The 20,117-nt window shown below is 52.0% G+C and overlaps 7 protein-coding genes across 7 annotated transcripts; 3 read left to right on the top strand and 4 right to left on the bottom strand.

Annotated features, from left to right (window-relative positions):
- Positions 1 to 748: 748 nt before the first annotated feature.
- COCSADRAFT_41225 (uncharacterized protein) lies at positions 749 to 2,387 on the top strand. The gene has a single exon (XM_007706693.1). The coding sequence runs from the start codon at positions 795 to 797 to the stop codon at positions 2,064 to 2,066; it is 1,272 nt and encodes a 423-aa protein (XP_007704883.1). The 5' UTR covers positions 749 to 794; the 3' UTR covers positions 2,067 to 2,387.
- Positions 2,388 to 5,175: 2,788 nt separating this feature from the next.
- Positions 5,176 to 8,481, top strand: COCSADRAFT_164917 (uncharacterized protein; the record flags this gene model as incomplete). The annotated part of the gene is made up of 2 exons (XM_007706902.1): positions 5,176 to 5,239; positions 5,309 to 8,481. 2 exons carry the CDS (start codon positions 5,176 to 5,178, stop codon positions 8,479 to 8,481), a joined length of 3,237 nt encoding a protein of 1,078 aa, XP_007705092.1.
- A 694-nt stretch (positions 8,482 to 9,175) lies between these two features.
- COCSADRAFT_41223 (uncharacterized protein) lies at positions 9,176 to 10,946 on the bottom strand. Its single transcript, XM_007706692.1, has one exon. The coding sequence runs from the start codon at positions 10,805 to 10,807 to the stop codon at positions 9,350 to 9,352; it is 1,458 nt and encodes a 485-aa protein (XP_007704882.1). The 5' UTR covers positions 10,808 to 10,946; the 3' UTR covers positions 9,176 to 9,349.
- A 172-nt stretch (positions 10,947 to 11,118) lies between these two features.
- Positions 11,119 to 12,520, bottom strand: COCSADRAFT_153034 (uncharacterized protein). Its single transcript, XM_007706901.1, has 4 exons — positions 12,293 to 12,520; positions 12,138 to 12,224; positions 11,646 to 12,070; positions 11,119 to 11,591 (listed from the first exon to the last, which is right to left on the bottom strand). The coding sequence occupies exons 1-4, from the start codon at positions 12,397 to 12,399 to the stop codon at positions 11,470 to 11,472; spliced, it is 741 nt and encodes a 246-aa protein (XP_007705091.1). The 5' UTR covers positions 12,400 to 12,520; the 3' UTR covers positions 11,119 to 11,469.
- Positions 12,521 to 13,750: 1,230 nt separating this feature from the next.
- Positions 13,751 to 15,978, bottom strand: COCSADRAFT_175896 (uncharacterized protein; the record flags this gene model as incomplete). The annotated part of the gene is made up of 2 exons (XM_007706900.1): positions 13,751 to 13,989; positions 14,052 to 15,978. The coding sequence occupies 2 exons, from the start codon at positions 15,976 to 15,978 to the stop codon at positions 13,751 to 13,753; spliced, it is 2,166 nt and encodes a 721-aa protein (XP_007705090.1).
- Positions 15,979 to 17,219: 1,241 nt separating this feature from the next.
- COCSADRAFT_101488 (uncharacterized protein) lies at positions 17,220 to 18,557 on the top strand (the record flags this gene model as incomplete). The annotated part of the gene is made up of 4 exons (XM_007706899.1): positions 17,220 to 17,295; positions 17,444 to 17,490; positions 17,588 to 17,965; positions 18,021 to 18,557. The coding sequence occupies 4 exons, from the start codon at positions 17,220 to 17,222 to the stop codon at positions 18,555 to 18,557; spliced, it is 1,038 nt and encodes a 345-aa protein (XP_007705089.1).
- Positions 18,495 to 20,004, bottom strand: COCSADRAFT_257765 (uncharacterized protein). The gene is made up of 3 exons (XM_007706898.1): positions 19,752 to 20,004; positions 19,378 to 19,502; positions 18,495 to 19,169 (listed from the first exon to the last, which is right to left on the bottom strand). The coding sequence occupies exons 1-3, from the start codon at positions 19,848 to 19,850 to the stop codon at positions 18,587 to 18,589; spliced, it is 807 nt and encodes a 268-aa protein (XP_007705088.1). The 5' UTR covers positions 19,851 to 20,004; the 3' UTR covers positions 18,495 to 18,586.
- Positions 20,005 to 20,117: the final 113 nt, after the last annotated feature.

Here is a 20,117-nt window from a genome sequence, read left to right as displayed (position 1 = left end):
TTACAGGCCTGCCCACGAAACAATGGGCCACCCACTTCCGCCTTCTGCACCGGCTCTGAATTTATTATTACTTCTTGTCCCTCCCCACACCCTTCCCTACCTTCTTTACGCCGTCAGCTTGTCCTGCATTCGCCCCTGTGGCTCTCAGCCAGTCGCCAACCATACCCTCATTCTTCTCCTTCGTCACTGTCTCTAGTCTCACCACCCCGACCACCCATCTCTACGGACACTCGCCATATCCGGCCTAGACCCGTGTCAGCTACGGCCCATAAACGGTTCACCCAGCTATAGTACCTGCACCTATACAGCCGCATCATTTCCTCGAACGCGTTTACTTCCGCGCCTGCTCTGTTTCGCGTCTCCCCACAGCAACAAGACTGGGGGCTTTTTGTATCTCATCCTAACAGTTCCACTTACATTGCCGCATCCTCCTCGCTTCCCCCAAGAGGACGACCGCCAATCGACAACCATTTCTTTTTCCGGGCAAGCTGGTGCTATATTATCATCCTACTTGCTGCCGTCTTGATATCTACCCTGCTGCAAGATCCTGCAACCCCTTTGTCGACCATTCCTCCGAAGCCTTCCGAGGCCGCTTGCCCGTACCTCGACAGTACTTGCAAGTCCTTCCGGACCAAGGCCTACTTCTTCTATCAGTCATGTTACAGTCTCGAAAATCCTACCTTGCGCTTGTCGGTGTTGTTGCCTGGTCAAGTACAACAGTGGACGCAGTCTTATCCATATTAGAGGCGGCGTCCTTATCAACTACTCACTCTTCCTTGGCCAGCATCGCTGCCATGGCAGGCACACTCGATCTTGTCTCCCTTTGCTGCATTGGTTTCTATACTCTCCATAATGTCGGGAACGTACGCGGCGCACTGGAGCGATCAGGGAAAGCAAGCAAGGCTCTCATAGCCATCAGCATTCTACTATCAAGCGTGGCATTGACCCTCTCACTTGCATTGATCATCGTGATCAAGTCGAGATGGGACGAGATCACTGCTGCCTCTCCGGTTGCACCCATCTCAAACTGGAGCAACCATGTCTCCGCACAAATAGCGCTATGGATCATCTCATGCGCCAGCCAAGTCGTTCTGTACACTTCCCCTCTGTGGAATCGTAAGGCTCCAAAAGTTCAAACTGTCGTTACGTCCGGCCCCCGAGACTCCGTCATAAGTGAGCTGCGAGCACACCGCCCTAGCGACTTGTTCTTGGGCAAAGCCGTCGAGCCATCATCGCCATTGGCTGCTCACCATCGTCCGGAGGCTATGGGGTCACTGCCCTCGCCTACCTTGTCTATTCAGTCGTCAAAGTCACTTAAATCATTCAGAGAATCGCTTCGTCATGTAGTGCGACCCGTTACATCACGCACTACTTTGATCAGCCAGCGATCATTTAGCCGAGATGCAGCCCCTAGTATTTACTCAAATCGGCAATCCTCGGATACTATCTCACACTCGGACGGATTCGATAGCTGGGATACAAGTGGCGTAATCATTCCAACACGCGACGTTGTCCTGCAGCAAACGATGCCATACAAGGGCACGACGTTGGAGCCAATTCCTGGAAGCCGACCAAACTCACTTGCTCGGGCCCTGGACGGATCTTTTCTTTCCGAGCTTCCGGAGGAAGATGACGAAGAATTGTACCCGCCTCCCAGGATGATGCCAGACGTGTCTCGACCACCTAGCCCTGCCGTCAGTGAAGCCCATATCCATCCGCTATTTAGGTCGGAGAGTCCATCAGGCCTGCCACCTCCAGCCGCTACGCCAGGCACTAGCATCATGGCTAGCCCGTATTCGAACCAGGCGATTGCATGCCCTCCGCGATCATTCAACCGGATGAGATCGAGTAGCCAACTGAGCCAGACGAACACAATTAATAGCCTCCACCATACCAGGAGCTTTACCCGCGATCGTCCAGGAAGTGTAGGGTCCAAGTCAAGGAGCCCTTCACCTCCAAGCCGCGCAATTACACCTCCGATTCCTGATTTTGTGTTGAACACCTCTCCTCGAACTAGCATCAACGGTTCTCGGAGAGTCAATCTGCAATATTCTCCCGACCGATAAAGAGCTGCATCTAGTCACGAGTCGATACTACGGTTGTTGAGATGATGCAGTACTTGGTCAAAAATTTCACGTTTTCTATGCTTGTATGATACGATTCCCCCAATCCCCTGTATTCATTTCTTCAATGCTTTCTCTGTTTTGCGAGCTCTCGCCCAAGGGCTTGATCGAGCTTTCAGCGTTTCCTCAGTTTATCCCTTATTAGGGCTCCAGCATACGGACTGTCGAGCAGACCCAAGTAAAGATTTTTTTTATCATAGTACCTATTTTTATTAGTCATGGCGGGAACACTGGAAGACGACCAAGACAAAAGCTATAGAGGCTCTTTTATGCCTAGTGTTTCAAGAATTGAAATCTGGACACTACCAATACAAAATACATAATACCTATTCAGTACAAAGATCTACTATCTATAAACAACTCTTTAGTGTCTACAGTGATCGCTTCTTGTTACACGAGACCCTCCACACCGTACTTTTCAGATTCAGCAAGCGTGCCTTGTCCTTGGGTATTGGACCCATGGGAGATCTAGACTTGCTGCAATACCACGAGTCAGTATCATATCCGTTTCGCGCTCATCCTTTTTTTGAAAGAAAGAGAAACTAAGCTGTTAAACTAGGCGATCCTATCCATAGTAAACAGTCGATCTCCGCATTTGGGGGATAAGGGGTGTACAGTCAACTCCACGTGGCTACCTTTGTTGGTAGCACGTTTCAATCAAAACAATGGTGTGTGTACATGTTGAACTGGAATGCCCGAATGCGGATGTGAACATGGTTGCAGCTGTCGCACGTAAGGAACGTGGCAGGGTGGATCTTTTTTTTGTGGCATCTTGACAGGAAAGGAAGAGAAAACTACAAAAACAGGGTCCTCGTATTCGCAATAAATCTTAACTTTGTTTGTGCTGTAAAGGCAAAAAAAACAAGAAGGCTATTTATACGGATATACGGGTACTCTTGCACATATGGCGATGCGATTTCATGGTACGTAGGGCTGTTTTGATACGCTCCCGCAGAGTGTTGCTTTTTCTTCTTTGACAAGCATTGTGCTTTTTGCTCGTCTTGCGCCTTCCCGCCCTCCACACCCGCGCTGAAAGGATAAGAATAACAGCACGGAAAAGAAACAAAGTTTGTGACGCTATACTGTTAACAAAGAGGATTGGCCGGTTAGCGTTCCCACGGTCAGTCTTGAAGAACAAAGGTTGTCAGTCTTGAAACGCCGCCTCTTCCCGAAAAAAAACCTGCTTTCATAATAGACGTATGCGTGTCGTACACTCCCGCTTCTGCCACTTGCAAGAAAGGCATGTTTATATATGTACGTGTGTGAAGGAAAGAACCACGAAATGCTGTTCCAAAAAGTGAGGAGATGCATGTGGTTCATCCCTAAACGGGTAAATAGCAACAAAGCAAAAAAGGTTCAAACAAAGAAAAGGAATACCTGACTCTTTGCCGAACAAAAAAGCGTACATTCTACTTACTCGATGAACCCTTCATCACGAGACCCTACTGCACACGAGTAGCTAACGGGCGAGAGAAAAGGATTGTGTTCACACCCCCACAAAAACCTCCCATAAAAAGCCCCCATCCTCTTGTCAATAAACCTTCGTATTACTATCATCAACCCACCTTCTCCTCTCCCCGCCATTCTCAAATTACCCTATTCTGAGAAACTTCGTTTCAGACACAGCGGGAGAGAAAGGAAGAAAAAATTCCACGCAATCATATTACAGCACCGTTTGCCCATTGCCATGCAGCGAAGACGAACAAGTGGCGTGCATGTTGATGGTGGTGACGATTCGGGAGGATCGTCCCACCCTAGGTTAGCCGGGTGCGCGCGCGCGGCTAATGACGTGCGACGTGAAACCTGTATGAAGCAACTAAGGAAAGCTTCCAGAAGCACTGGGCAACACACGCATTTTTTTTAATTTGTTATTTGGCTGCTGTTGTGGCAGAGACTATGGGTAGCAAGTATATATATATATACATAGATACGGATGTGTGTGACGTGACAACTTCAAGGGTCCAGCAGGTTGTTTACTCGGGTCGTTTTTTTGGGTAAGGGGCGAAAGATTGCAATGCATGTTAATTTGGGACTTTGCCGTTCTTGGGGGGGAGAGCAAGAATCGGGAGGCTCGCGCTGGTGAATGAAAACAGTTGCATCTGGGGGGGAGTAGAGTGTATAGTGTCTAGCATCTACTTTTCAAGTATATACAACGATGCGTTACTATATAGTGGTGATGACAAGTTGGTTGTATGTTGCCAAAGTTGGCCACAGTTGTTGGCTGCGGGCGGCTACGCAAAAGGGAAAGGCGCGCTGTCATTCGTGGGATGTATTCTCAAAGTAGTTTGGCGCGAGCAAGCCAGACCAAGGATCTCACAAGAGCTTCATCTTCATGCGCCGAAATCAACACCGTTGCTGCCACTCCTTCGACAAGGCTTCTGGAACCTGTTGTACAAGCTGCTGCTGCTGCTTCTTCCGTCTTTTGCTTTGCCCCCGGTGTTTACGTATCTTCTGTTCGTCTGGGTGCTTCGACTGCAACTCGGCCACACGGAGCATTTCCTTTTGCAAGGTAGTCTGCTACTCTTGCTGTCCATCTTTGCTCTTCTCGACGAGAAAATCACGTTTGAGGGTGGACGAGAGGTTGGTATCCTGTTCTGTTGCTGCTCCATGTATTTCCGGTCTAGTGACTCGGGTTTCGCATTCCGTTGTTGAGCAAGTTACGGTGGTACCTGAAGGCAGACTGGTACACGGTAAGTACCTCATCTTTCACCACGTAGCATTTGTAAATCGACCACACAGTCAGTCGTCTTTCCTAATACTTCTATGCGAAGCATACAACGAGCAGTGGCGATATGTTCGATCTTTCCCTCCTGGTACTACTATCACGACTATGCTGACACGTCTTGCTTACAGACCCGACGATCGCCGTGTCACACGTGCAAAGCAGCAACAACACCAGCCACGGAGTATATCATAGGATTTCGACTGTAAGTATTGATCTCAATGTTCCGAGGCAAGCCGTTGGCATATGCTGCTTCTCCAGCAACAAGGCCATGACAAGCTAATGACTGGATCATCAAAGGTGTCAGCCCCCAAGTGCTCGCCAACAGCAATGCCGCCACGGCGAAAGTCGCAGACGGGTGGAGCCATGTCTGCAGCATCTTTGAAAGGCCCAGGTACGTCCGAATTGCCATTTCCAACGGCGTCCCCATGTTCCCCATAGGGTTATGCTAACCTTGGCATAGCCGCTAGCGCATTGTCTAATAAGCGAAGTAGTCTTCAGGGTTCGAAGACATCTCGCCTTGCTCCTTCAGTACCATTCCAAATGACAACGCGTCGCGGTGCAAAAGGCACATCTAACCACACAAGCTCCGCGGGCCCATCTAGCGCGAGCTCTGGCAGCCGTCGCAATTCTCTGGATGAGAACGCGCAAAACGAGGATGCGACTGGCGACCATGAGGATGCGCGACCAGCCAAGCGCAGCCGAACATCGTCCGATTCTGGTTCGCCGCAAAGATCTAATGGCTCACTCGACAACAACAGCAACACGCCCATGAATGGCACACAAACCCCAGAGCTGCAGAAACCCGCCTCTGGCGCGACTTCGACGGCCCCTAAAACGGCTGGCAAAAAGAGGCGCGCATCCGACGGCTCCACTCACTCGAGCAAAACACGCCCAAACAGTGTTCTGACCCGGGCCCAAAGCGATGTTTCTGAGCAGCAACCGCGCAAAAAGCGCAAGACAAAAGAAACGGCTGCAGACACAGCCGCCGACCAGCCCCCTGAGTTGACTGATGCTAGCACTGCCCCCAATTCGCCAGAGCATATGCCCGATGTTGATGGCAGTCAAAGCCTGCACAACATCCTGCCAACCAGTGGCGATGCCCCTGCAAAGTCCAGCAGGCGCTTGCCTGGTCGCCGGCGCCAACCGCATCCGGACATCAATGTGGAGACTGATTTACGGCGACAGCTCAACCTGAAGATGAGCTATCGCAGTCTTGCAAAAGTCCAGAAACTTTTGCTCGAAGAGCTGGCCACCCGCACTACTAAGAATTTGGAAGACGATCCCGACTTTCATAAAAAATGTCCCGAGTACAAGGCCGTCATGGCCCAACTTGACCAGCGCCGCGACGCGCGCCTGGATCAGGTCAATGCCATGCGCACGTATCGACTCGAGCAAATGGAGCGAGTGCGTATTGCTGAAGAGCATATTCAAAGAGAGCAGTACATCAATCGATTCCGGGAATTGCAAGACGACTTTGTGCTACAAATCTACTTCCGCGCAAAGCAGCTGGAGCGGGAGATGAAGGGCCAAGATGCTAACGTGACTGATGATGAGGACAATGTTCTCCCGCCTACGTATAGCGATGAGCCGCATCATGCAGAAGATGACCGCATTGGATCCAAATTTGCTTCACGCAGCAGAGCTTATGTTGAGGCAGATAGGGAGCTTGAGCACGAGTCGATCCGTAAACGGTTCAGCCATGCAAGAGCTACTTTTGTCGAAAAGGACGAAGAAGCCGACGACTCTATAGAAGATGTTGCCGGTGGATTTGCGAGGTTTGACGGTCCAGATCGCACGGAAGCTATTGCACACTACAACATCAACAGCCTAGCTGATGCCGCATACGAAGTCGAGAGAACACCGTCACCACAACCGGAAGAACCAAAGGCCGAGGTCATTCCAAACGAGCATGCTGCTCTACTCATGATGCTTGCAGACGTTTCTTCTAACCAGCCCCGGAATAGCACTGTACTAAAACCACCCCTTCATTACCCGCACCCACAACAGCAGCCACCTCCGCCATCAAGAGCTAAGACGCCCGTGATCAAACAGGAGTATATGAAAGAGAAGATGCCCGAGATGGCTCCATCGGCAGGCCCACTAGGTATACCATCCCATGCTGCACGTAGTACCCCTGCCGAAAGCACACAGCCAGCGGCAGATTTCAGCTATGATATTCGTCGCTCTGAACCATCTGAAAATACGCCTGCAAAAGAACCGGAGGTGCCAGCAAAGTCAACGCCGAGACTATCTACGCACAGGATCATGGACATATTGAACGATGACCGCGAAGTGCCTGTATCGAGAACACGAGAACAGCAGCCACCAGCTCAGGAAAAGACTACTTCTTCAAAGCACGAGCCATTGGCCCATCGCCGCACAACGTCTCGAAGCGATGCCCTGCGAGTAGATGCCATGGTGAACAAGGAAGAACCGCCTATCGACCAAGCGCTGATGGATGCGTTAAGCGGGCCAGCTCGACCACCGAGCAACCCACCTTCATCACCGCCTTTGAATGCTCAGCCATGGCCACGAGCAAGTGTTCCGCCAACCCGGGAGTCAGAAGAGTCGCTGCGTCGTCGGGATCCTCTGCAGAAGATTAGGGAACTTTTGGATAAGAAGGCCCGCGAGCGTGGTCGAGAACCGCCGGACCATTCGAGCTATGTTCGGCCTCCTGTATTTCCTAATCGACCAAACCCTCAGCCTCCAAGTGGGCAAGACCGAGGCGAGGTGGCAGCTTACGATCCAACACGACCATCTACGGGACTATACGATTCGCTACCTGGTGGTTCGTACTCATATGCATCTCGGCGAGAGTCGCACGAGCAGGCAACTCCGCACTGGGAGCATGATAGGCGGATGAGTGGGTCTCAACTAACTCAACATTCAGCAGCGTCTCCGTACCAAAGTCATGCCGCACACTCCCACTATGGTGAGCACAGCAGGTCAGGGCCAACTCCACCAACACACCAGAGTCCCTATGCTCCACCTCCTAACTCGTTACCACTGCCACCGAAACCACCCGGACCCCCGCCCGCCATCAACTACCGCTTTGCACACTATGACCCTGCCCCACCTCGACCATATCCACCACAATCGCCAAGTTACCCGCCTTCTTCTTCTCACCCGCCACAGAGTGCCGCTCAACCGCAATATCCGAACCCATACGGCAACGCACCATCCTATCAAGGTGGTTACATTCCACCTCCAGGATCCTTCCAAGCACCACCACCTCCCCCATCAAGCATGACCTCATACCAACCCCTCAAGATTCATCAATATGGAGGCCAGCCCATTCTCCCCGCCAACATGGCACCACCTCCACCCCAACACAACGGACCACCACCGCCCACCCTACCTTTTATCGGCCAAGGCGCACCTCCACCCCCACCAACTCACGCCTCATCCCAATCACAAGGCTCGCAACAAGCCTACTCCCCAACGCATCCCCACCCACCTCCTCTCCAATACGAACAGCAGCCGCGAGAAACTCAGCAACAAAATGGTACCGCCGCAGAGCGTTCGTCTGATTCGCAATCCAGACCCAGACGGCCCTATCGAAGTTACCACGCCCCCGGCACGCAGTTTAGAAGTTATCAGGGTCCAGGTGAGCAGAGGAGGAGAGGTGGATAAGAAAAAAGGGTGGGAACGTTGATAGTGCGTGTGTTGGGAGGGAAAAAAAGGTATACAAAATTAATTCTCTTGTTTATTGAATATCATGACGGTATGAAAGACGGGGTGGAGGGTTGGACTTGCATTTTTTTTCTCTTGATTTTTTTATATTTGTTGTTCAGCATACTTGAGTAATTTTTTTTCTTTGTTAGCTATCGTTCGTTTGACCGTGGGAAGGGGTTTTTTTTTCTCTTGCGAATCTTTATACTAGCATTCAGGTTCTCGGAGATTAAGTGAGGACTTGGTATTTATTTTACCACTATTATTAGTTACTACTATTGTTACTTATTACTTTTCTTACTTTTGGTCTAGGTAGTGGCGATGGCGGCAGAAGTAGCATTAAAATAGCGTTGGATTGGAAATAGTATATACGTTTGGTGTTTTCTTGAGTATGTTTGCGTATTTCGAGAGTGTGTGGTTGGGCTCACTTTTCGGTTTGACTTTTGTGGACTTCTCTGTGGAAAGGGACGAAGGGTTGTATAATTGAGATGTGCTCTGATTTTCTAAATCGTGGGTTACTAAAAGAGGTGTACCGCAAGCAACTCTCCATCTCCTTTCTGCGTATCTTTTAGGTTGCAAACTGGGGCTTAGAAAAGAGGGAATAACTATGAAGCCCCGATTCCATAACTGCTCCTACTCGTGGAGTAAACTAGTGTGAGGAAAGACTTCTCATTCATTCATTCATTCATTGATCTATCTATACATGATCCATACACCAACACACCAACACGCTACGCTATCATCTATGCTATGAAAATAATAATAGTGGGTAGCAACACCATCCGCAACCTGCAATCCGCACGAGCACTTCGCACAAATCACCTCTCCATCATACCTTCCTCCTCCTAACCCTCGGCGTAGGTGTCCACTCCCTCCCCTCCCTCGCCCCAAATCCCGCCGTCGCCGCAGCACTACCACTCTGCCTAGGCGTCGCGCCACCCACCCTCTCAAACAGCCTTTGTGCCGCAGGCGTAAGATCCGCTTTGCCCTTTCGACTGGGCGTCTGGCCTGCCATAGCCGCACCAGGCGTAGAAGAAGGACCTTTAAGTCTGGGAGTTTGAGAAGTGAAAATACCGAGACCTGATCCTATTGACGACGATGACGGCAATGATTTATTATTGTTGTTGGATTGAGAAGAAGAGCGGTTCGCATTGATTTTGTCCACCATTCTATGTAGCATCTTCTCGCGGGAAGAAGATTCGTTCATGGTGAAGGGTGTGGCTTTGGTACTGGTGTTCAGACCGTAGCGTTCGAGGAGGTCCGTGGGGGCGTCTGCTTCGTCGTCGTCGGAGGGTGGGTGCGCGTCGACAAAGGCGTAGCCGTTTACGCGGGGTGTTTCGCTGCCGGTGTAGCCTCCTTCGCTAGGGTTGAGGCGCGGGCGCCCGGCGATGGCGTCGCGGACGGCGGAGAGGGTGGGGCTTGAGGGTCTTTGGGGTTGTTCGGTGTCGGGGATAGGGAGGCGCGTGTTGTTGTATACGACTCGCTTTGGTGGCGCGAGGGACTTGCTTTCTGCGACTTGAACGCGCGTGGGTGCCCATTGTTCTACGCTTTCCGGGCCAAACATTAGACTGTTGATGGCCGTATGTCTGTGTCCAGTTGGTGCCGCTGGTCGCTCGTCGAGGTCTTGGCTGGGTCGTGTGCTGAGGACTAGTTCTTTGCCCTTTGATTCTGCGGCTCTTGCTTCTATGACTTTCTGTTGGGCTATACGCTGTTTACTTGCGTACGTGTTGCCCTGTCGTAACCACACGTTCTTCTCGAATCTGGCCTTGTTTTGCTTGTCGACAATCTGACTGAAGCTCTCCTGGTCTTCGCTTGTGTATTTTGCTTGGAAAGCCCCCAGGCTCATATCCAAATCCACATGATCTAAATTGCCCAGGTCTTGGTCAACTTCTTCTGTTTTACTCTCTGCCACAGTAACGGGTGTATCTGCACCCCATACACTTGGTGTCTTATCCCCAGATCCACCCGCCTTCTCGAACCTTGTCCTTGCTGCCGTCTTCCGCTGCCCGCTCGGCACAGGCGTCATGACTTGTGTAAGCCTTTTGCCCGCCTCTCGTATCCATGCCCGGTTCTTGCTCTCGACGGCGTTAAGGTACTCGCGTTGTGCATCTGCTTCTGCCAATCCGGGGAAGAAGTCACGGCGGATGATGTGCGAGATTGCAGAAACATATGTATCTTCGTCGAGGACCACAGAAGGACGCTTGATACGCTTCGGCGCAGGAGGAGGCGGCATGAGGGCATCGGACGCGTTGCGCTTTGTGAGCGCTGTAGAGTTGGAGGCGGACATGGCGCGAATGTGGCCAAATTGGAGGTTGCTGAACGCAACTTGGAGGACTGTAGCTGAGGCTTTGTAAGGCCTAGGATACAAAGCGTTGAGGGTTGATCGTGAAAGCGTCTGAAGATTTCGACATGGGTACTGTGTTTGTGTAGATGGATGAGTTTGGCCGGTCGCAAAGTGACGTTCTTGGACGATTATATCTTGGCGCTGGCAGATGGCTCTACCGCCTTCAGCCCTATTGCGATTCAGATCGCAGGTGAAAGTAACTATATCTATCTAGCTAATCACAAATCATATGGATCAATTGACGAATGTTTCGAGGACTTTCTGTGCACGGCATGTATCGATTCTGATTCCAAAGGAACTTTGCTTTTAAAACGCCCTATCTCCTGTCTCGATCCTATACAGTATCTACTGTACAAAGGTATCGTCCAGACACTACCCTATCCTAGCATGGCAATCGTTGCTCAAATATCTCTCGGCGCCAGTATTGCCGCTGTTGCCTTTTTTTTTGCAAATGCAATAATGCTCTCTATCCTTGGCGATTTTTTGTACACTTCGGGTGCTTTTATCCAGTACCTCAGTGCTCGAGACGTTGCTAGGCGCCTATCAATGGATTACTGAAATGATACATAGTGAATATACACTTGTTTGTATCCCAAAGTGCTCCTTTAGTAAAAAGACTCGACCATGGCGTCCTTGTGCGTAGTGTTGATGTTGGCAGGGCCATTGCCCTCGCCGAGCCTGAAAACGGATTCGACGACTGAAAGCTCAGTAGCGGTAGTGTCGAGACCTGCGCATCATGTTAGCCTATTCCATTCACTCTTTCTGTAACATCTGCACTCACCAGTAACGGCCATCCAGTCGTTGACGACCATTCCAGCACCGACAACGGCGCTACCGCGGTTCACACTGCCTGCGACAAGCGGAACCTGGAGCAAACTTGACAGCTCATCCTGGTCTTGAATACTGGTCTTGGGGTGGACAATACCACCCTGGTTGCTCAGCGCCATGTAGCTTCCGGTGAGCACGTTGTCAGCAATGGTTTGCCTGAAAACCTCAACGCCTAGCACATCCGCTATTATCTCTTCCGTCTCACGCTCAATGTCCGGGTGGACGAGGGCGACGTGGTCGTTGCAACATATTACGTTGCCGAGGGCGGACAAGCGCTCTTCTATCCTTTGAATTTTGACTTCATCGGGTATGGAATTTCGCAGGTGCTGGAGTTCTTGGTCGGTCGTGGTGGTGGGGACAAGGAGGCCTTTCTTGTTGCTATACTAATGTTAGTCGCAGAGCTCCCTGTATTTTGCAACATGCTTCAAAAAGCTAACCCACGTACCCAGCTGTCAATCTGCCGACTATTCTGGTTCCGGCGATGGTGGCATGGCAAATGGGAATGACATCCTGAAGTTCGGCTTCGAAGACACTGTTTTGCCACCGTCAGTATAGCTGCTTTTTTTTTTTGCGGAAATTTTTGTCGCAATAAGTGCGCACCTGTAAAAGTTCTCGCTCGCGCCGACTGCGACAATCGCATATGCGTTTGTGAGGGTAGAAAAGACACCAACTTCGTTGGAGTTTTCAAATTGGGCGCGGACAGCCATGATTGCTAGTTTCTCGGTGTAGGGTGTTCGCAAAGGTTGTAGAGGTGAAGGTTTGTGGTTGGAGAATAAGGCAAGGAGTAGAAGCGCGCAGCTATCGAGCTAATTGTGTTGTTCTGCAGAGACTGTGAAGAGGCGTAACTATTTTGTAAAGAGCGACATCATTTAGCCCCGCTACTTGATTAGGACTAGTGTGGCGGGCACTATTTCGACTCATCCTGAGTGAACCTTGCGAGGGTCTGGTTGCCCTGTCTCGGCGTATCCAGATGTCCATCTTGGGCAAAGTATGGCTGTGATTTGTAAAGAGTCATCGACTGAGCCACCGCCACGGATTCAAGGCGAAGAGCAGCCTCGTCACGGGACATGATGTAACCATTCGGCAGACTCTTAGAAGTCACGCTCAGGCCCTCGGCACATGGCAAAAGCGAGTCAAGGTCCCGACAAGGCGTGCGCCGGTGCAACGGGTGTCATTTTCTGAACAGCGCGGACATTCTAGAGCCTCCCCTGGGCGACTGTCAACTTCATTTCCATCAAGGTCTTCCCGCGACGCTACTCTTCTCGCCAATGCTGCCTCCTGGCTTCAACCTGGCATCCATCGCCTTGGCATGATTCACGCAGGTAAACAATCACTAGCTGCCGCACCTTGATGTCACTGATCGCGATTGACATGTCGTCGATCAATTCGACACGAACTGACGTTGTGCACTTCTTCAAGCTCGCACCACTGCATTAATATTTGATTAGGGGACCAACGCACGGATAAGGCCCTACAACAGATTTACAGCCACCAGAAATGAGCATCCCCGTCTCACATCAATTAACCCTTCCAAAAAGGATACACAGGTAGCAGGTAAAAAGCAATGGATACGGTGACAGGTAGAGAATACAAGAGTGATGGTATTTTGCCATGGCAGCAGTGCCAGACAGATGATAATACAAATGGGTAATACGCTCACGGAGAGCACAAACAAGCCGAAAACAGGAGCAACACCCGCTAAACCGCTAGAATGCCGCGTACGATACGCTTCCCAAACTGAAGAAGGTAGAACAGATACAACAAAATAAGAAAACAGCACCAGACACTGTCCAGATACCAGACAGCCAGCTCGAGGCGACACCAAAGGAAATGTCGAGCAGAGCGTTTTGTGTCGAGTGACGCGACCAAGAAAAAACATTAACGTGTGTGATGGCATGATATGTTCGTAAAGCGGTTCGTTATGTAGAAGGATATCCCGTGCAACGGCACATGTACATGACCAACAGGGCCGCTGGTAGCGGCCCATAGATCAAGGGCTTTTGTTGCCGACAGATTGTTGGCGAAAATACATGGTGGAAATGCTCAAGTGGGAGTCACTCAAGACATGCGTGATGCGAGAATGGCCAACGCAATGATGACACCAATCAGGAGCGTGCCGACTCCAGACATGACGCGATTCAGGTTACGCCACCAGGTCGCTTTTTGGAAGGCTTTGTCGTCCACCGGGCCCACGGACTGGGCAAACTGCTGTTCCAAATCGGCCTGGCTGGAAGTAGAAGCAGTAGCCATGTGGTTTGGGTTAAGAGGCAGGGGGAGGAACGAGGCAATAATCCATGCTATTTTTCTAATTAGTACATTTGTTCACTGCCATTAGAGTTGAACCGCATGGGAGACTTACACAGAGGGCAGATAAATCCCAAACAGAAGAGCAGGATTTGTCGGTTCTGGCGTCCAAGAAGCGTAACATGAACATCGGCGTCGAGAGATGGTGCGTTCCACGCACTGTATCGCGTATCTCCTCGGCGATCGGTGCGGAGATGTGGTGTTGAGTATTGCCTGATCTGGTACATACGGGCACCAGCTGGGTTGCTTGCACCATCAATGGATTGAGCGTCGTCGGCAAGGGAGACGGTGTCAGCGAACGAAGCAGCTCGGTGCCGTGGACGGTTTCGTGGGCGGTAAATGTTGGGCGGGTAATTGCTCTCAGAGGGGGTGTGTGACCGTCCACTCTGTGACATTTCCTGCACTACACTTTCCGCATACTCTGATTCCGGGGCACCTCCCGAGATCCGCTCGCCTTTCTGGTAGTAGGCTCTTGCCCATGCAGGAATGTTGTTGGCGAGAAAAATGGACACGCTGGACTGAGCGGAAACTGGTCGAGACGTCTCGTCCATGGACATGCTCTCGACACTGTTGGCCTTGCGCAGATAGCCCGAGTTCTTCACGCGCAACGGAACCGATGAAGGCAATGGCGAGATTGTGTCGAGGTGTTCGCTGTTGTTGTCATCGAGAGAGCTCTTCGAGGCTGGTGAGAAGAGAGGTTGGGGCACCGCCGAGTACTCAAAGTGTGCTTCAGATGATGCATTGTCTAGAGACGATTGCGCGCTCGAGACCGTCTGTCCTCTCCGTCGTGGAATGTTTGTCCGGCCACTGGCGCTATAGCTCTCCTGTGAATGCGACCTGGCCCCAAATGATCGCGAGCCTCGGGCGATTGAGCGCGAGTCGCGCTCGGATGCCGAGGGGATAGTCGATAGTTGGGAACTCCATTGGTGTAGCGACGAGCGGTCCTGCATCCGGGACACGAGGCTGGCTTGGTTCTGGGACTCAGCCCGCAGTGTGCTGGACGAGGGCACGCGTACAATGGGATAGTTGATTCGAACACCGCTCGCAAAAGAGACCGTGCTGGCTTCATGAGAAACTGGTGATGTAGTTGGCTCGATGCTAGTGGACAAAATATCAGAAAACGTTATCGAATCTGTGCTTTGTTGAGGCTTCAATACATGTTGTCGATTGTCAGTGTCACTAGTGAGTGCAGAACGCCCTGCTTGGGATTCGGGCGACGGGGTTGGTTCATCGCCTTGTGGTAGAAGGGGCCCGATACTGAGACGCGACGTGTTTCCACCATGGCCAGAAGAAGATGGGTGGGCGGCGAGGATGGTTGAGGCAAAGGATGCAGCAGAGGCCTTTGGGGTCAATGCACGGTTGCGACTCTCGAACGAATCACCACCAGACGAGGAGGGAGGAACAGCGCGGATGGTTGGCCTCTGGCTGCGCGGCTCCTCTTGAAGTACGTCGAGGGTGTCGCCATCGTCAAACTCTGGTGGGGGTGACGACGGGGCAGTGCTGTCCTGCGAGAATCTTACAGATGAAGGGGTAAAGGCAGAGGATATGAAAGTATCTTCCTCTGACGTGCTAGTTGCGGCTGAGTGCCTGACACCTTTTTTCCGGGGCACGATTGGCTGTGGTGTCTGAACTTGGCTGGCCTCGAACTTTGCAACGACACTGGCTACCTGGCTGTTAGATGAAACGCGAGACCCTGGCCTCTCGGGTCTCTCGAACCCATAACCCGGCGCATGACGGGGTGGAGATAGAATCTGCGAAGGTTCGCTGGGGACTGGGTACTTTTGATAGATGTCATCGGGAGTGTCCTGCACTAGGCGGATTGTGGGACTCGAGTGCTGATTGGTCTGCGAATTTGAGCGTTCGTGAAGCGGTCTCCGGACGGGGGAGGAATCCTTTGATGGTGATTTCGGGGGCGAGAACCGGGGGCCTTGTGGAAGAGTTAATGCGGTTGGCGTTTTGGCGCGTTGGTTTGATGAGGACATGCTGCTGCGCAGGCAGCCGTCGCGGTGGTGGTGGTGGTGGTGTTGATGTTCTTCTTAATGTTGTTTTTGTTGTTGGGGGTGCTGGTGTTGGTGCAGGCGCGGGTGCTGACTGGGTGGGTCGGATGTCCAAGGCTGTGGGATGCAGGCTTGCGAAAAAGTCGAAACGGGGCATTAAGGATAAAAAGGCGCAGGGTGTAAAAGATTGTATGTGAAGGGGTGCAAAAGAGCGACGGAAAAGCTATAACATGTCAAACAACGAAAAGAGTGGCGGCCCGTAGGCGATTAAAGAGAGTGGGCGGTTGGAGGAGAGGGAGAGGGAGAGGGAGAGAGGGTGAGGGTGAGGAAAGCGAGCGACGGTGGGCGGAGAAGAGGAAGCGGAACAGAAGCAAGGGAAGGACGGACGTTGACAGGTTGGCAGCAGCTCGGCCTAAAGAGGGTTCGTGGCTGGATATGCAGATGCAGGTTCGCGGGCTGCAGTGGGATCCAGTTGGCAGCAGCTCCGCCCAGTAGCCGGTGCAGGCGGTCAGGCTCAGGCACAGGCACAGGCACAAGTACTTAACGCGTGCACAAACAGCAGCAGTAGCAGTAGCGGCAGAGCAACACACGGCCCAGCACCAGCCCGTCGACGGTTTGGCCCTGAGCGTCAACAGGCGCAATGCTGTCGTTGCGCGTGCAAGCACTGTATGCACTGGCGACGATGCGACGTGAGGCTAGACGCGCAGTCTGCTGGCCGCCCCGATGTTCTCCAGGAACCCTCGTCCGGGCAGGCTGGCAGACTCTCCACGTACAAGGCAGGCAAAGGCGCAACGCGAGTCGGCGGGTGAAATGATTGTAATTACAGCCGACGCAGCCAGTGACGACGGACGGGAGGGCGCTGCAGGGGGAGGGACGCGCCGGGGGTTTCAAGCGGATGGATCCAATCCAGAGTGGGAGAGGCAGCCAGTCGTGCCAGTCGTGCCAGTCGTGCCAGTCCAAGTCGAGTCGGGCCGGCCGGTGTGGAAGTGGAGTCGAGGCGAGGATTAGGTGATTATCGATAAACGAACAATGGCTGCGAGAACAACGAACCGGTTCAACCGCTCTCGCGATATTGCGACAACGCGGGGGGACGATTACCAGGCGATATAAGTACAACTTCCACACACGACACCGACCTGTTCGCAGGGGGCGATAGCGTGTTTGACCGTTGGCGCTGTGCTGCTGTTCAGCGCCTTCTTTTTCGTCGCAGCCCTCTCCAGTGTGCCATGCCACCACCACCCACACGCTGGCGCGAGGGTTTCAGCGCCCTCCAGGCCGTCTATCAACGACACGTCAAGGGCGGTAAGTAGCGATCCATTGGCCTGTGAGCCTCCCTTTGCCTTTGCCATGCACTTTTCTTGACGCCTGCCCCGGCCCCCGTCCGCTTGTCTTTCGTCTCCAGCTCTGCAAACGTGTCGAAACATGGCCCTCGCCTCTAACCCGTCGTCAGTCTCCCAGCCGCCCGTCCTCTCCGCCAATGCTGCAGCGCTTCTGTCGGTATGTTTCATCCTCGCGCACCCACCACCACTGCCGCCTGCATACGCTGCATACTGCTCCCGCACTAAAAATATACCACTGACGCGTGTGTTTCCAGGCTGCCTATGTCTTCATCTACGTAATCCCCTTCTACCTCTCCTCCGCCACCAGACCTTCGGCTTCCCTCTCGCGCGATGCTCCCTCGTCCATCCGCGCCAGAGTCCGCGCCGTCACCTTTTCCACACTCCTGTGCACCCTCATCACCGTAGCCCTGCTCCACCGCCTTGATGTCGCCATCTCGCAGATCCCCGCCCTCCTCGGCTTGTGGCCTGTGTCGCCCATGGACACCATCCGCACCATGCTCTTAGTCGTCATTCTCTTTGCAGGTCCTCTGTTCGAGAATGGTATAGTCGACGGTGATTGGCGAGACTGGATACAGCTGAATGGCCTGCACCAGTCATTGAGCAGCTGGATCGGGTACAGGAACTTTGTAGTTGTACGTCCCCACAAGAGTACCGTAGATCTCCCTTCAGCCCGCCTAACATCAACAGGGACCCGTCAGCGAAGAGCTAGTTTGGCGTTCCCTTATCGTGCCCCTCCACGTCCTAGCCCGCTTCTCCGGCAAGCAGATCGTCTTCCTGACCCCACTCTACTTTGGCATTGCCCATGTCCACCACCTGTACGAGTTCCGCATCACCCACGCCCAAGTCCCACTCGCCTTGGCAATTGCCCGCTCCCTCTTCCAGTTCACCTACACCTCGCTCTTCGGCTTTTTCGCCGCCTTTGTCTTTGTGCGCACCGGCAATGTTTACTCGTGTGTCTTGGTCCACGCCTTTTGCAATTGGATGGGACTGCCGCGCTTCTGGGGTCGTGTTGGTGTCGAGGCTGGTGTGCCCATCGGTCCTCCAGACGTCGCCAAAAAGGACGATGGTGATTCAAGGACCACACCTGCGTATCAGGGAAAGGGTATCGCATGGACTGTAGCATACTACCTCATCTTGGTAGCTGGAGCCGTGGGCTTCTACTACCAGTTATTCCCGCTGACCGAGAGCAGCCACGCTCTGCCTGTGACACTGACCAGGACGTAATGGTTTCATATTGCTTCTCCAGAGAACCGTCACCTGCGTCGCGCAATGGCCCACCAATTGTCCTTTTCGTATCCGGACTCGAGCACAACTCCGCCCGCCTGCTCAATATCGCTTTCAAGCTCGCCTTTACGATATAAATGATAATACCTCAGAAACGTCTTGTCTCCTTCGGCCGTCTTCTCCTTCTCTTCGCTCCCGTTCTCTTGCGTCACATTGTCCTTGTTCTTTTTCCGCTTTGCTTCCTTCTCCTTCTTCTGCTTCAGCACCCATGGCACCATGACATCCTGCTCGTGGCCTTCATCCCAACCGCGCCGGCTATCCTTCTGCTCAAGTGCCCATACGTAGATGAGTGCCCTTCCTCCGGTTGTGCTTATATCAGCAGTTCCATTTCCATGGCTAGATTCCTCGTGACCTGACGTTGACTGCGGTTGCAGGAGGTCCAAAACACTCTTGACGGCCTCTACTCTCCGCTCTGGCGTAGACAAGTGATGCACAACGGCAATGGATATGGCAAAGTCGAAAATGCCCTCGGGATGCGGGAGAGCAAGGTTATCCGCCACGACTACATCGTGCGGTTCGTGCCGTCTTGCAATCTTGACCAAATTCGTAGATCTAGAGCAGTTGGTATGAGGTTCAGAACAGTGCAGAACAAAAACAAGCCAGGCTGTATCCCTTTTTCAACAGATTCAACTCGAAAACTTAAAAAGCAAAGACCCCAAACAAACAACCAAACAGATGACGTACATAGCAACTGGAAGACATGTTCTTTTTTTCGGACAGAATAGGAAGGACGGAAAGAAAGAAAGAAGAAGAAACTTACCGATCACTCCCCACAATCCACACTTTATCATTGACACCAAGATATTTGCCATTACCACACCCTACATCCGCCCCAATCGCCCCATCACGCTGTTCTCGTAGAAATCGATCTACAATCGGCCAGGGCTGTGTAGAGTCGTATTAGTTTAAAAAACTTGGTACGGGCAACATATCCATGAAATTACTCAATCAATAATTGAAAAGTCTAGTTCTTTTTTTTAAAAAAAAAACTAGGGAGAGAGGGTAGGAGTGTTGAACGGATACAATTATCGAAATTTTTGCTTTTTTTTAACTACCACGTGTGGGAAGAAGGTAGATGGGATGAACGAAGAGAGATGAGAAAGACAAGGGGGAGAGGGAAGGAGTAAAACGGACCTTATACCGTGTCGAAGAAAAGTGCTCGGCGATTTCTTCGTAGACGGCGTGGACGTGGGTTGCTTCGTAGGATTGGGGGGGTTCGTGCAAGGACGTCATGTGTGCTGGTGTACAAGTAACACTCAAGTATCGAAGAAGATAAAGAAGAAGAAAGGGGAGAGGAGAGTGTAAAGGTGTTGGGGAGTGTAAGTGTAAGTAAGTGACTGTGTCGTGCAAGAAAAAAAGAGCCAATGAGGGGTTGTACTTGTGGTGCCAAGACGCTACAATCCAGCATCCTCCCTACTCTTTTCAAGCTCCTTGACATCAACTTAAACATTAGACATAAGAAAGATGAAAGAAGAAGAAGAAGAAGAGCCTAATATAAAC

Source organism: Bipolaris sorokiniana (assembly GCF_000338995.1).
Source record: "Bipolaris sorokiniana ND90Pr unplaced genomic scaffold COCSAscaffold_17, whole genome shotgun sequence".
NCBI lineage: Eukaryota > Fungi > Ascomycota > Dothideomycetes > Pleosporales > Pleosporaceae > Bipolaris > Bipolaris sorokiniana.
This window is presented reverse-complemented; position numbering and strand designations above follow the sequence as displayed.